This window comes from Saccopteryx leptura, chromosome 1, assembly GCF_036850995.1.
Source record: "Saccopteryx leptura isolate mSacLep1 chromosome 1, mSacLep1_pri_phased_curated, whole genome shotgun sequence".
Classification (NCBI taxonomy): Eukaryota; Metazoa; Chordata; class Mammalia; order Chiroptera; family Emballonuridae; genus Saccopteryx; species Saccopteryx leptura.
The window spans coordinates 233664701-233681068 of NC_089503.1; the positions used below are offsets into that span (position 1 = coordinate 233664701).

Genomic DNA, 16368 nt, shown 5'->3' on the forward strand with positions numbered 1-16368 from the left:
TAAATGATCTGGGAGAAAAACCACCAAAATAAAAACCAGAGAAAGAACTGTAAAAAAGCCAGGATGAGAGATATTTAGAATGGCCTTCAAGAATAGTTTTTTTGAATGGCCATTCATTGCTTAAGGAGATCATAAAATACAGTGTGTCCATAAAGTCATGGTGCACTTTTGACCAGTCCCAGGAAAGCAACAAAAGACGATAGAAATGTGAAATCTGCACCAAATAAAAGGAAAACTCTCCCAGTTTCATACCTATTCAGTGCAGTTCGATGTGGGCTCACGCACAGATTTTTTAGGGTTCCTTAGGTAGCTATCCCATATAGCCTCTACAGACTCGTCACTGACTGATGGCCTAACAGAACGGGGTTTCTCCACCAAACTGCCGGTTTCCTTCAACTGCTTATCCCACCGAGTAATGTTATTCCTATGTGGTGGCGCTTCATTATAAACACGCCGATATTCACGTTTCACTTTGGTCACGGATTCGAATTTAGCGAGCCACAGAACACACTGAACTTTCCTTTGTACCATCCACATCTCGACTTGCATGGCCGTGGGCTGCTCTGCTGTATACATGGTGTTCATCATCTGCACATGCTGCCACATCATCCTACAGAAACTGGGAGGGCTTTCCTTTTATTTGGTGCAGATTTCACATTTCTATCGTCTTTTGTTGCTTTCCTGTGACTGGTCAAAAGTGCACCATGACTTTACGGACACACTGTACAATTGAATAGGACAGTTCTACACTCAAATTCCAAAACTCCCTTCCTTGTCCTGTGATTGTTCATTGTTTCTTATCCTCTCTAAACTTCAAAATTCTAAAATAGCAATGCTTAACTTACTGCCTCCATGGTGTAGGAATTAAATGTGATAATTTACATGAGGTGTAGTTGTATGTCTAATAAATGGTAGTCATTATTATAGTTCAAGCAAGCACTTATTTAGATTCTTTTAAATAAGGTTATTTGATTTAAACACTAAAAGTCTGGTTTTAGTACCTGGAAAAATGAAGAAACCAGCACAAAGAAAAATAAAGACAAAAACCTCCCATCTATGCAATAACAAGAATTTAAAGTTTTTACACCACATATGAAGGCTTTATGACACAGAAATTAATAAGCAGCAGAAACCTGAAAGAAAATATATTATAAAAATTAAAAGCTAAGATTTAAAAAGGTGATCAAGAGTAATTTAATTGTATGAATAATTAAACAGAAAAGAGAGTATGAATTTAACCAATTCCACTATAGAACAGCACCAACTTCCTTCTCAATCTATAATACAATTTGCATTTATGCTTATAAAAATAATCTCAAAAGTAATTTCCAAAAATTACTGGGCAGATCCCTATGGTAAGAACATTAAAAAAATTTATAATTAAAAAAAAAGTCAGCCATATACCCATTGCTCTAACTAATTATACTTCATTCATCTATAATTTCTTAATGCTTACTCACATGCAGACATAACTCTTATACAATTTAAACAAGGCATTGGTACAACTCTGAAATTATGGAGATATGGCCTAAGAAAAATTTAAAATCCTCCTGGGAACACTTAGCAGGTATATCCTTAGTGAATAACTGGCTGAAGTCACATAAAAGGAATTAAAAGTCCTTTATCTTGACTTTATATTCTTAAAATGTAACTTATATTGAAGAAATATTTCTATGTTAATCTAAACCTCAAGAAAGACCTAAAGTAACAAAGTTAAAGTGCTATAACTTAAACAGGGTATGAGACCAAAGATAATAAAATTAAGGACAGTAGACAATCTCTAACTCAATTCTCTCCACACTACTCATCTTTGTACTTACAGAGCAAATCTTTTAATTGACAGAAGATACTTTAATGAAGAAAATGTTTCACACAATACTACAAAAAATTTATATTATATTAAAATTTGTCTGGCTGACCCATATGTATGTGGCTAATTACTGGATATAGTCTATGATCTATTCTAAGATGTATCAGATACAATGTATAAGACAAAGTTATTGGCACCTTTGTAACGATGTCTGTCAGCAGACTTTAGTAAATACTTATATCCTATAATCAAACATATATTAGTTTCTCCCTGAGTCAACTAAGCTAAACAAATCAGAAGCTAAAACAATGAACAAGCAAAGAAATTCATACATTCAAAATCTAAAGCAAAGAACAAAGACCAACAGAACATCCTGCTAACTTTTTTAAAGTTATTGAAAATAAAGTCAGTTTTTTTAAAGTTTAAAGGTAATTGGGGTAACTAATGAGAAATGGCAACATCATTCATTATAAGTCAAGTAAACAGATACCACTAACCTATTAGTACAGTAAAACTTCAGCCTTTCATGTAAACATTATGAACATATTATTTATAACGTGAATTCAAGTTAAGGCTACTATTCAATGTTAACCAGATCTTGAGATAGACAGTAATAGCATGTTTTTAAATTGTCACAAGAGGAAACATTAGACTGAATCCTAAATTCAGAAAGTTAACTCAGTAAAACAAACAACATAAAAATTAACTAAACAAACAAAAAATAAAATAAAATTTCATAGAAGACAAAAACATAAAATCTTAAAACAGAAACAAATTTTGTTACAAAATTGGTCACCCAGTTAAGTCTAGAATACATATTTCATTCATGAAGTTTTTTTCAAAATTCATGGTTTTTTAAAAATTTGCAACAAGGAGGCCCTGGCTGGTTTGCTAAAGGGTAGAGCGTCGGCCCAGTGAGTGGATGTACGGGGTTCAATTCCCAGTCAGGGCACACAGGAGAGGTGCCCATCTGCTCCTCCACCCCACCCCTTTCACTTTTCTCTCTTTCTGTCTTCTCCCCTCCTGCAGCTCAATTGGAGCAAGTTGGCCCCAGGCACTGAGGATGGCTCCACGGCCTCCACCTCAGGAGTTAAAAAATGGCACCAGTTGTAAAGGAACAAAGCCCCAGATGGGCAGAGCATCACCCCCTAGTGGGCTCTTGCTGGGTAGATCCCTGTCCAGGTACATGCAGGAATCTGTCTCTGTCTCCCCTCCTCTCACTAAATTAAAAAAAAAAAAATTGCAACAAGGATAATACAGTCATCTGAAAGTGTCATAGATCGGGTTAAAAAACCAAATTGCTTTAGGAGCCTTTTATTCTAGTTATTTTCTCACCAGGTTTATAAATTCAAGACTTTTTCATAAAAGGTTGTTAATTATCAACATAAAATGGGTTTTTATTTTATGTTAATTATACTATTTGCTAAAAAATTAACCAGCAGTGCCACCAAATGTCAAAACTCAAAATTTTACCAAATAGTGAGGTCTTGTTTATGAACATATGAAACTATCAGTTTAACTTACTCTTGAAGCATAGATAAATACAAATACTATTTCATCTGTCTATGCTGAATTATTAGTAAGGATTTAATGTATGTCAGAAAAACACTATTAAATGGCCTGATTTCATATTTTTGATATAGAATAATTCCACATGTAATTTTATATAACCTAAAGATATAGCATGACCACATTTTATCAAATTCATAGAACTCTTATCTCTAAAGAACCAAAAATATAAAAATAGTTCTGTAAGAATAATTTTTCTGAACTAGCATTGCTATAGATGCACTTATAAGAATGTCTAAGGAAAAGAACAAGGCCAAAAAGGGGGGAAGTATTTCCACCCTGGAGGAAGCCTGTGGATTGATAGCAGGTCCAAAAAATAGGACATACAGAAAATGAAATAATAAACAGTTAAACGCACAATTTCTCTAATTCTATTTTCACTGAATTTTAATTATTAAATCCATTGTACCCTTTTTAAAAACTAGTAAATTCCCTATATGTTTCACCCACAATATCAGCATATATGCTGAGAAAGGCAACACTATATTATATGGGGGAAAACAACTCTATCATCATACAAGATTAAAGTCTATTTAGTTTTTACCATTAAATATGTCAAAGAGAAAAATTTATAAAGTTGGATAATACATTAATTTAATAATTAAGTAATTTATACCATTTGTTAGACCAAAGACACTTTTGAGAACCAATAAAGGATATGTGGTCTTATTAAGAAACATGCAACAACATACATACAGTCAAACTCTTTTTTTTTTTTTTTTTTTTTTATTATTTATTTTTTTACAGGGACAGAGAGAGAGTCAGAGAGAGGGATAGATAGGGACAGACAGACAGGAACGGAGAGAGATGAGAAGCATCAATCATCAGTTTCTTGTTGCAACACCTTAGTTGTTCATTGATTGCTTTCTCATATGTGCCTTGACCGTGGGCCTTCACTAGACTGAGTGACCCCTTGCTCAGGGACCTTAGGTCCAAGCTGGTGAGCTTTTTTTGCTCAAACCAGATGAGCCCGCGCTCCAAAGCTGGCAACCTCGGGGTCTCGAACCTGGGTCTTCCGCATCCCAGTCCGACGCTCTATCCACTGCACCACCGCCTGGTCAGGCCAGTCAAACTCTTAATGAACAGTTTGAAAAGTTTAATAATGCCAACTGTGAGTCTGAATGCTGTGATACTCACTCCTGAATTAGGGCACTGGCAGAAAGTAAGTATGAGCCCCTTGTACCACACCTAGATCATGCTAACGTAGACTTCCTGTTGACATCATTACTTGGTAAAATAACTTTAATTCATTTTCTATATGTTAACCTGGAATTAAGTACTTACATTATGAATACTATTTTTCTAGGTAATTTAGACAAAAACAAGAGTAGAGATCAGGCCTTTCATTTAGGAGATGAGGAAATAAAGGCCTGTAAACATTAAGCCAGTTCGGCAAACAGGTTACTTTACTGGCAGAGCTGAGACTAAAATTAGGTATTTATATTTCCAGCCCCATTTTCCTCCCAGTTTTACTGAGATAAAGACATATGTTAGTGTGTGAGTTCCAGGTATACAGCATAAAGGTTTGACTTACATATTTTGTGGAATGAATTCCACAATAACTTTCATTAGCATCCATCATCTTATATAGATACAATAAAAAAAATCTTTCTCTTTGTAATGAATACTCTTAGGGTTTATTCTCTTAACTTCCTTATATATCATACACGAGTGTTAGATATAGTCATCACGTTGTACATTATATCCCTTGTACTTAAATGTTTACTGAACAGTTCTCTATGCATGACTGAAATATCACGCTCCACAGAATTCCCAATAAATTTATTTTGCATTACTAGTTACCAGGTATCATGCTGAGCATTTAAAAATGTTTTTTAGTTATTGAATTTAGGGAGAGAGGAAGAGGGGGAGAAAGGGAGGGAGGGAGGGAGGAAGAGAGAGAAAGAGACAAGACCACTGATCTATTCCTGTATGTGCCCTGACCGGGGATCAAACCAGTGACCCCTGTGCTTCAGGGCGATGCTCTAATCAACTGCGCTATCTGGCCAGGGCCATGCTGAGCATTTTACATGGTGAATCAGTTAAGGTTCTTTCAATGAAAGGAGTAGAAACTAACACTGAAGAAAGGGAGGAGAGGAGAAGAGAGTAGGCAGGGAAAGAGTAGTAAGTAGGATCACAAAAGCAAAAGGAATCCCTGCCAAAAACCTGGACAGCTTCATGAATCTAGGTCATAAAAACTAATTTATTATTTTCGTGAGGTTTTCTTACAGCATTAAATAAACTGCAACTTGAAATCTTGTGATGCTCTGCTCAAGCTTCAAACCCTGGGAGAGAACTCAATTTGTCTACTATAGATGACCTGGCCTATCCCCCAACTAGTAGAAGCCAGGAAACCTTGTTTGACAGTTTTACCAAAAGCGTACACAAAAGAATTCCTCCAAGAGAAAATGGGTTCCTTGCCTGTTGGACCTCAAAAGTCAGGCTCATGACCACAGTTTAATGCTGGCACTATAGAAATACTTCCAAAAGAATGTGAGGATATACAAAGCTTCACCATACGAGCAACTGGTACTGTCTATCAACAATACAATCACAAAATCTGCCATTTGTGTGCACTTTAGAACTATATCTGAGACATACATACCATTAAAAAGGAGAAAATATAAAAAGAGAAAAAAGCTTTACACTGATTTTACGTAGCTTAGAAAGCAAGACTTTGAAGGGAGTTCTTCTCAGACTGTATTAGAAGTATATGAATGCTCCTGAAAGTATGTCAGGTGGGGATAATGAGGTCTAGCGCACCCTTCTGGTGACAGGGAAGCCTTGGCTCCAGCTGGTCATCTGAGGAAACAGGACTGCGCTCCTGCAGCTGCACCACTGCTGGTAGTAAGAGCAGTTATAGTAAGAATGTAAAGCACCCACTCAGAGCTGAATCACTGCTGGACATCATTTGTAAAATGCTCCCCCCTCCTCTCCTTCTACCTCCTCCACCGCCTGTGAATCTTCTCCGCTGTGGAAGCTTCAGGAAAGTTAAGTTCATGCTACGAAGACCATCAGAGGAGCTGCTTTGAAATAGGGACCTCAGTGTAAACAAAATCCTAATTTTCTTTCTTGTTCCTAAGTCACTTGATGTCAAATAAACGTTATCTTGCAGAGATCTCTGAAACTCTGTTAATGTCCAATGACACTTGCAATAAGGAGCAAGATTCTAAATTAAGCTTACAATATGTCTATTTAAAGGGGTAAAAATGGATGGCAAGACTAAGGATAAGAACATTCTGAGGGAGCAAGAGAAGGGGAATGTGTCTCCCAGAAGCCTTATAGGCCTGTATGGCTGGTCAAAAGAATGGGACAAAGACAAATAAATTACACAATAAAGAGTAAAATGCAATAAAGGAGGAACTCATCCTATTCAAAATACAGTCTCCGACAGTCACAGAACAGGTTTCCAAAGATATGTTGCCTGGAGTCTAGAGTTCACTTTTACTCGTTTTTGTAGAGCTAAATGTTTCGTTTTCATTAGAAAACTGGTAAGAAGAGACTCTACCTGTATGTTACATCAGTGGGTGAATTTTTTTACTGTGTTCTTCAGATCAATTTTTTTTCTGATCAAGTACAATTTAGAGATAAAATACTATTCCATACTATTTTCCCATACATAACAGAGAAATGAATAAAGTATACACATCGAAGACAGAGATAAACCTCATCCCAATTCTTATTTAACACTGTCCAGAAGTTCTGACTAATGCAGTAAAAATAAAATGGTAATAAAAGGCAGTCTTTAAAAAGCAGAAGAAATTAAGGTGTAGTGCATAAGAATAAAAACTTTGACACTAACTAGACCCAGGTTCAAATCCCTGTTCCTACTTACTAGAAATGTGACCTCATTTAATTGTTTTACCCTTTCTAAATCTCCTTCATAAAGTTGTAAAGATTAAACAAAGCAATACATGTGCAATAGTTATAATGTGCCTAGCATACAATAAACAGTAAATAACCTGTAGAAATTATTGTTGTGAGGTATGTTATGACTACTTGTCAATGGCAGTTCCATGCTATAAGCCCATAAACTTAAATGAAAAGTGGTAAAATAGGTCAACCCATTGCACAAGAGATAGTAAAAAAACAAGAATTTCCCCAAATATCAGCAATATTCTGTCAGAAATCTATAAATATAGAAATGAAATTTTAAAGTATCAAGAAATAACCTTTACAAGAAATAAAACAAGTATGAGTTAAAAATGATCAAAATTGTATAAGATACATAAAAGAAACAATGAGTAAATCTAGATATTTAACATGTTCCTGGATAAAGACTATTATGAATATCTGTTTTTGTTAAGTTAATTTGTAGGTTTAAGGTAATGTTGATCAAAATTCCAAAAGGGTTTTTCTTAAAAACCAAAAAATTCCCCAAATTACTTTCAAATATATCAGATCAAGAATTCTAAATCCATAATTACTAATATAATGTGGTATTGTAAAACAGAAAGAAAGTAGAAGAAACCATGATTCATATATGCTATAGATTCATTCTCTAGTATATATAAGAGTTTAACATATCTTGCCTGACACAGTGGATAGAGAGTTGACCTGGGATGCTGAGGTCCCAGGTTCAAAACTCCGAGGTCGCCGGCTTGAGCATGGGCTCATCCAGCTCGAGCGTGAGATAATAGATGTGACCCCATGGTCGCTGGCTTGAGCAAGAGGGCATTGGCTCAGTTGGAGCCTCTCGGTCAAGATACATATGAGAATGCAATCAATGAACAACTAAAGTGCCGCAACTATGGTTGATGCTTCTCATCTCTCTCCCTTCCTGTCTCTCTTTCTCTCTCTCCTTCTCTCTCTCTCGCACATGTGTGCTTAAAAAAAAAAGAGTTAAATGTATCTTAACTACATACACTATACTACTTAACTAGATAGCACTATAAATCGGTGCTGGAGGGAAGGTACAGCCATTATATGACCCTGGGACTTTGATTAGCTACTTTGGCAATAAAATAAATAAATAAATTATATTTTCACCTCAAATCAAACCTCAAAATAACTTCCACACAGATCATCCTTACATATGAAAGGGTGACGGAACAATAGACAGGCGAGCAGGAGAGGGAAGGAAGGGGGCGAACCAGTAAGAACTCAAAATGAGACAAAAATAGTAACAAAATTAAAACGCTGACCTCCTGCCCAGTGAGAGACCCAGGGGTGAAGGAAGCGAGCTGAGTCTCACCTGCTCCTCCCACGCCCTCTTCTCTCTCTCATACGCGTCCTTCCTCTTCCGCTCCAGCTGCTCTTTCAGCACGGCGGCGCGGGCGCTGGCTTGGGCCTGGAAAGAACAACAACATCACTTACCAGAAAGAAGGGCAGAAGGGTTTTTTCAGGTCTATCAAGATGTTTATTGATTAGTCAAAGAAGGAGTTGTAAGTATGTGTGAGTGTGTGTGTGCGCGCGCACGCACGGGTGTGTACCTGTGTGTATGCGTGCACATGGTGATCCAGCATAAATATGTAAGCTCACTCGCTATTCCCAGCACCTGACCTAGGGCTCCCCAAACAGTAGCTGCCCAATAAATGTGTACTGAATGAAAATACAAATGTAAAACTTAAACTATGATTATTATACATGAACTTTACTTTTCTTCACACAAATGAACAATTATAGTTTTCATTTTTAAGATTACTATTTCCTGCTTTTTAAGGTTGCTTGTGTGATAGTTTCATGTATTTATGCCATAATTTCATCAAATTGCTTTCCATAAACATGATATAAAGAGTGAAAAAGCACTATTTTTCAGAAACAGAAAGTGAAGAATAAAGGGGAAAGAAAAATTAACGCAAGAGAATAAGGTGACTGAACTATAAAATATTTAAGAATACAATTCTCTATCTTAAATTTCAATATTCTCTAGCCTGACTGGTGGTGGCGCAGTGGATAAAGCATCAACCTGCAATGAATGCTGAGGTCGCTGGTTCGAAACCCTGGCTTGCCTGGTCAAGGCACATATGGGAGTTGATGCTTCCTGCTCCTCCCCCTTTCTCTCTCTCTTCTCTTTCTCTCTCTCTCTCCCCTCTCTAAAATGAATAAATAAAATCTTTAAAAAAATTCAATATTCTTTAAGAAAACCATTTCTAGTCTATACCTTAAGGGCTTCAACTTTTTTACGCCTCAGGTCAGCCTCCTCACTTCCTTGTCCTTCAGAATTATCAGCTTCTTTCTGTAAAGTAAGCAGATAAGCAAACCACTCAGGCTAGAACCTCAAATTCATTGCAGAGCTCTGTGGAAGAGAATATGAATAAACTAACATCTAAATATGTAAAACAGCAAATTATTCAATGTTACTTTTTTTTTCTCATAGCTGCTTGTGAACTCTTCCCAACTATCAACTCTTATGGATGATGAGGAAAAAGATAAAAAAGAAAATGATAGGAAATGTACCATTTTATATGTCAATGGGTACAACTTATATTTTCGTCTTAGAATTCCTCTGGAACAAATATAAGGTCTTATCTATTTTAAATAGGATTTACTTTATTCCTATGCATAGTATGCTGGTCTTGCACTTTTACTGTCTTAATCAGATTTTATTTTGTGTTAGTGTCACAGCATTTTTAATCTTAATCTATCATATGTCACTCAATTACTTTTTTAAAAATTGATTTCAACCTGCCTTTTCACCACGAAGTTTGGCTCTAATCTGTTGGCGCTCATTAAAATTCTGCAATCTTATTTGTCTCAGCCTTGCAAGATAAACCTACAAAAAGGAAAAAAAACACAACATTTTAATTTAAATGAAAAACTACCATTTTTTTACTGCTAAATCATTTTTAAATTAAAGAAAAGGGTTAATCTCAATTACAAGAAATAAAAGCTTTGAAATCCGGTTAATGGAAATGCAGTATTAGCTTTCAAGTTTTTAATTTAGATCAACTTATTTCTGAAAAGAAATACACTGTAACGGCAAATTTTTAATTTTAGCAAAAGAAAAGGAATTGAACTCAGAATACTGAATAAGTTAGGGGGAAAAATTATGACACAGTATATCAGTCAAAAAAATATTAACGGGTCCCTACAGACCTACAAAATCCTCAAATAATTGTTAAGCATTTAAACCATGCAGGAAAGGAAGGCAATAAACTCAAAAATGGCCGTGTGACGGAGGTAGCGAGCATGCGGGAAGCATACCTCTTCCTCTTTGTTTCTTGGCTTCCCTCCTCTTGAAGAGCTGGACCTGCCTCCATACATAGCTGCCAGGTTTTGCAGGATTCCCTGTTCATCATTTAATGTACCAAGTTTAAAGAATGACTAAGGCTACATCAGCATCTTACCTAGGAATACCCAGGTGGCACTTCATTTCTTTTGGCTAATACTGATCATTTATTTCTAACTGATAAACTAGTAGCAAACCCTGGCATTTTCCGGTATCAATTTAACCAACCTATTCAGTGACAACAGAAGGAAGTAATTAAACCCCACGCACAATTATTTGAAACAGAGGCAAGCTATGTTTTTATTTCATATAAGTAAATAGGTTTTCAAAACTGCTTTGGAGGTTAGCTGAACCCCAAATCAAATTTTTTCTCTACAGAGGGCCAATCATTTCTATATATGTTTGCTTACATACTAAACACACACACAACATATGTAAACTATTTGAACTTTAACTCTTTGCATTTGGGCACATCCTATTCCTATACTACAAATGAGCATACCTAATCAGAAACTGATTCATTGTTTAATATAGTTTATTATAGATGAAATAATACATAATAATTATCCTATTTAGAAATTACTATCCTTCAATAAAAGTATTGGATTGTTGAACTATCCATTTTTTCATCCTCCAGCACACAACTACGCTTCATGTTCTTTCTAATTTTAAAAAATCCTCAGTTCCACTGCCCCATCTAATGTCTTTTTTTATTAACTTTTTGAAAGTGTACTTTTTATCTTCATCGCCTCCATTTTCCTGCTTGTCATTTATTTTTTAACCCATTACAATCTGGTTTCTGATCCCACTATTACTCAAAATTTTCTTAAGTTATCAATGTTTCTAGTTTACAATTCAAATAGACCTTTCTAATAGAAATAAAAAAAACAAACAAACCACTGCAAATTAGTTTGTACTAAATCTACTTAATTTACATAAGTATTTTTTTCTCTCATAAAAATCATATATACCATATTTTTCGCTCTATAAGATGCACCTGACAATAAGACACACCTAAGGGTTTAAGGAGGAAAATAAGAAAAAAAATATTCTGAACCAAATGGTGTGTTAAGATATTTAATTAAATATCATATTTTTTCACTCCATAAGACGCACGGGCATTTCCCCCCTCCACTTTTGGGGGGGGGGGAAGTGCATCTTATGGAGTAAAAAATATGGTAAATCATTCATAATTCTACCATTGGAGAGACAAAGTTTAAGGATATTACCTTTCAAATTTCCCTCTATGCATATGTATGAATATACACATTTATAGTTACAATTTTGGAATTTTACTGTATTCTGATTTTTTTCACTTAATATTAACAACATTCTGAGTCTCTTTCTACATTCAATATCTTTAAAAACATAATTCTTAACTGACTACATAATATTTGTAATATTCCATTAATAGTGAATTATAATTTACACATAAAAAAACTTCTCTTTAGGTATTTAAGACCGCACTCTCTCCTAGGATCCTCTAGTCTTCACTGCTTTTCACAGGCTTTCTCTTCCTTGGCTCACTGCTAATGTCAATATTTTCTGGAGATTCATTCCTGGCCCCCCTTTTCCTTTCATCTCCAAGCTTTAACATATGTTGTCAATTCCCAAATCTAAAGCAACCTCACAGTCCTTTCCTCTTGAACTTCTGTGTATATAAAATTGACATCTGGACAAGTCCTCTCTTATGTAGCAAAGCTTCCTCAAATAATATATAGACCTGATTCTAACATTCTTTTTACTACATAATCTTATTCCTACCTGTTATTGATCACAATTGGACCCAAGTCAGAAAGCTGGGAATTAGTTTACTCTCTCTCTCATCTGCCAAATACAAAAGACTACCAAATCACTAATTCTACATCCCAATAATTCCATAATTTACCCCTAATTTCTTCCTTAGCTCAGGCTCTTTTCTTTTGAGTCCTGAATGTTGAAAATAGCTTCCTAACTTATTTCCTTACCTCCGGGTTCAACCCCCCCAGTCTGTTCTCCACAATACAGTCAGAGTAACCTTTCCAACATTCTTACACATTGAGCCCCACGTAAATCCTTCAATGGCTCCTATTAGCTTCAGAATACATTCCACATTCTGTGGAACAGTAAATAAGGCATCTGTAGTCTCAACTCCACCACTGCTCAGTCATAAAGCCTTCAATAGAAGACTGGATAAAGAAGATGTGGCACATATACACTATGGAATACTACTCAGCCATAAGAAACGATGACATCAGATCATTTACAGCAAAATGGTGGGATCTTGATAACATTATAAGGAGTGAAATAAGTAAATCAGAAAAAAACAAGAACTACATGATTCCATACATTGGTGGAACATAAAAATGAGACTAAGAGACATGGACAAGAGTGTGGTGGTTACCAGGGGTGGGGGGAGGGAGAACAGGGGGAGAGTTAGGGGGAGGGGGAGGGGCACAGAGAACTAGATAGAGGGTGGCGAAGGACAATCTGACTTTGGGCGAGGGGTATGCAACATAATTTAATGACAAAATAACCTAGACATGTTTTCTTTGAATATATGTACCCTGATTTATTAATGTCATCCCATTACCATTAATAAAAATTTATTAAAAAAAAAAAAAAAAAAAAAAATCTCAAACAAAATAATAGAAAACTGGACCCAACAATATATTAAACAGATCATACACTAAAAAAATAAATAAATAAATAAATAAATAAATAAATAAATAAAGCCTACATTCTAGCCATGACAACTACTTGCAGTTTGTGGACTATACCATGATTTCCTCATCTTCTTAAAGTGCCTAACTCATCTTCCAAAATGCAAAGCAAACATTTCCTCCCTGGAAAGCCATGTCCACACCTCCTTTAGTGAGTTAAGTGTGACCTACCATACCACTTTTTATGTATACCTCCTGCAGTGACACTCATCAGAGTGGTGGGAGGGCAGCATACCACGATAGTTAAGAACGTGGACTATGACAGACTGTGAAGTCTGTCCATTCACACATTTGTCAGTGCCATCTATCCACTGCAACCTTCAGCAAAATTACTTAGCTTGCTGTAAGACCAGCATAATACCACCTATTTCATGGGTGTGCCAGAACAAAAAGGATTATTACATGAGCATGTTCTGCCTTTCTCCCTTCCAGCCTGAAAAAGGGCTTCTGCCCATTCTGTTCCTTCCCTTCTTCAACATCTTGGTATTAGCTTATCAGTTATCTGAGTTTTGGGGGTACGGGTGAGGAGATGAGGGAAAACAAGGAATAGGCAGGGCTGGACAAAAATATGAGGTGAACTTTGCAAAGATATATGGGAATATCTACAGTTACAGGAGACAATTGAGTATTGCTGGAGATTAAATCATCTTCCCTTCACGGTATTTGAAAAACACAAGTAAAAAAATCTGAGTTACTTTGAACTAACCTTTTTAACATGTTAGTTTGAAATATTAAACTTGAAAAGTACAGGAATGCTCTGTGCATCATTTTACCCAGCCTCTTCCAATGTTATCATCCTGCGTAACCACACACACTATCAAAACCAGGAAACTGGCACGGGTACAAACCATAGAGACTGATTTCACCAGTTACACATGCACACATTTGTGTATCTGTATCAATGCAACTGTATCGCATGAAGCGCTTGGTGTAACCACCACCACAATTAAGACACTTTACTATAACACTTCCTAGCCATATTCATTACTCCCATCCCTGACACCCATCAACTATATATTAACTTGTTCTCCATCTCTATAATTATATTTCACAAATTTTATATATATGGAACCATAGAATATGTATTCTTTTGAGATTAACTGTTTTTACTCAGTATTATTTCCTTGCAGCCCATCCAAAGTGCTGGATGCATGAATCAATGGTTCACTGTATTTTACTGGTACATATTATTCCATGGTATGAATATAGCATAATTTGTTCATTCATTCATCCACTTTAGTACATCTGGGTAGTTTTAAGTTCTGGCTATGAAGAGTAAAGTTGCCAAGAACACTCAAATATAAGTTTCTAAATCATATAAATTTTCCTTTCTCTGGTACATATGCTCAAGAATGGAATTATGTCCTCTAGGTGAGGTAAATCTATTTTTAGTTTTAAAAGGAACTGCCAAACTATTTTGCAGAGTGGCTGTAAAATTTTACATTTCTACCAGCAATGTATGAGTGATCCAGTTTCTCCAAATCCTTGCCAGCATTTGGTCTTAGCATTATTTTTTTTTCACTTTAGCCATTCCGATAGATGCATAGTGATACATTATTGTAGTTTAATTTGCACTTTCCATATGGCTAATGATATTGAATATCTTTTCATTTGTTTATCTGCCATCTGTAGATAAAATGCTTAGCATGTTTTTGGCCCATTTTCTGAGCTCTTGAGTTTTTAATGTTGAATTTGGGTGGTTCTTTACATATTCTAGAAATAAGTACTTTGTTCAATATAGAGTTTACAAATACTTTCTTCTCCTCTGTAATTTGAATTTTCTTCCTCTTAACAGGGTTTTTGCAGAGCAAAAGTCTTTAATTCTGATAAAGTCCAGTCTATCAAGACTTCCTTTTATGAATTGTGATTTTGGTGTCGTTAAAAACTCTTTATCTAGTCCAAGGTCCTGAAATTTTCTTCTTTTTCTAGATGTTTTACAATTTTCTGTTTTACATTAGAGCACACTTTGAGTTAATTATTTTATAAGGTGTGATGTTTAGGGCAAGGTTCATATTTTTGCCTATGGATGGATGTCCAATTTCTTCAGGTCTACTACTAAACAGGCAATTCCTCCTGCACTGAACTGCTTTTGCTTCTTTGTCAATAATCAGTTAACATATTTGTGTGGATCTATTTTTGAGCTACCCATACTGTTCCACTGATTTATATGTCAGTCCCTCAGCCAGCATTACACTGTTTGTAGACTGTAGCTGTAAGCCTCGACATCAGAAAGAGTCATTACTCCTACTTCATTCCTCTTCAAACTTTTTTTGGCTGTCTTAAGACATTTCTCTTTACATATAAATTTTAGAAAAAGCTTGTCTGTGTCTATAAAAATGTTTCTGTGATTTTACTAGGAATCACATTAAGCATATAGATTAGTTTAAGAAGATTTGCTGTTTTTACTACATTGAGTCTCCCAATTCATGAAAATGGTATGATTCTTCAAATGTTTAGAACTTCTTTGATTCTATCAACATTTTGTCATTTTAAATCACACAAATCCTACATGCTTTGTTAGTTTTTTTTTTTTTTTCACTTTCTCTGGAGTAACTATAAATGGTATTGCATTTTTAAAGATCAGTTCCCACTTGTTCATTGTCAATATATAGAAATTCAGTTGATTTTTGTGTATTGATCTTGTATCCTATAACTATAATAAATTCAGTTTTTAGTTTTGGGAGTGTCTTTGTAAAATCCTTGGAATTTTCTATGCAGTTAGTCATGTTGACTGAAAATAGCAATACTTTTATTTCTTCTTTTTAAATTTGTATGCCTTTCATGTTTTTTTTTTACTTTCTACAATAATAGAACTTCCAGTACTACAGTGTGTCAGTAAAGTCATGGTGCACTTTTGACCGGTCATAGGAAAGCAACAAAAGACGATAGAAATGTGAAATCTGCACCAAATAAAAGGAAAACTCTCCCAGTTTCATACCTATTCAGTGCAGTTCGATGTGGGCTCATGCACAGATTTTCTAAGACTCCTTAGGTAGCTATCCCGTATAGCCTCTACAGACTCATCACTGACTGATGGCCTAACAGAACGGGGTTTCTCCACCAAACTGCCGGTTTCCTTCAACTGCTTATCCCACCGAGTAATGTTATTCCTATGT

General features: G+C 35.4%; 1 protein-coding gene across 11 annotated transcripts in view; it reads right to left on the reverse strand.

The window, feature by feature from the left end:
* Positions 1-16368, reverse strand: part of NEK1 (NIMA related kinase 1) — a 156406-nt gene that overhangs the window by 52240 nt on the left and 87798 nt on the right. For 6 of the 11 annotated variants that reach the window (XM_066387877.1, XM_066387876.1, XM_066387871.1 and 3 more), the window contains 4 exons: positions 10526-10609; positions 10011-10094; positions 9483-9557; positions 8574-8669 (listed from right to left, as the gene is read on the reverse strand). In XM_066387877.1, the coding sequence (XP_066243974.1) occupies positions 8574-8669; positions 9483-9557; positions 10011-10094; positions 10526-10609 (339 nt within the window). Of the gene's footprint in view, positions 1-8573; positions 8670-9482; positions 9558-10006; positions 10095-10525; positions 10610-16368 lie in introns of all 11 variants that reach the window. The other 5 variants (XM_066387880.1, XM_066387875.1, XM_066387881.1 and 2 more) reach the window with 3 other exon arrangements.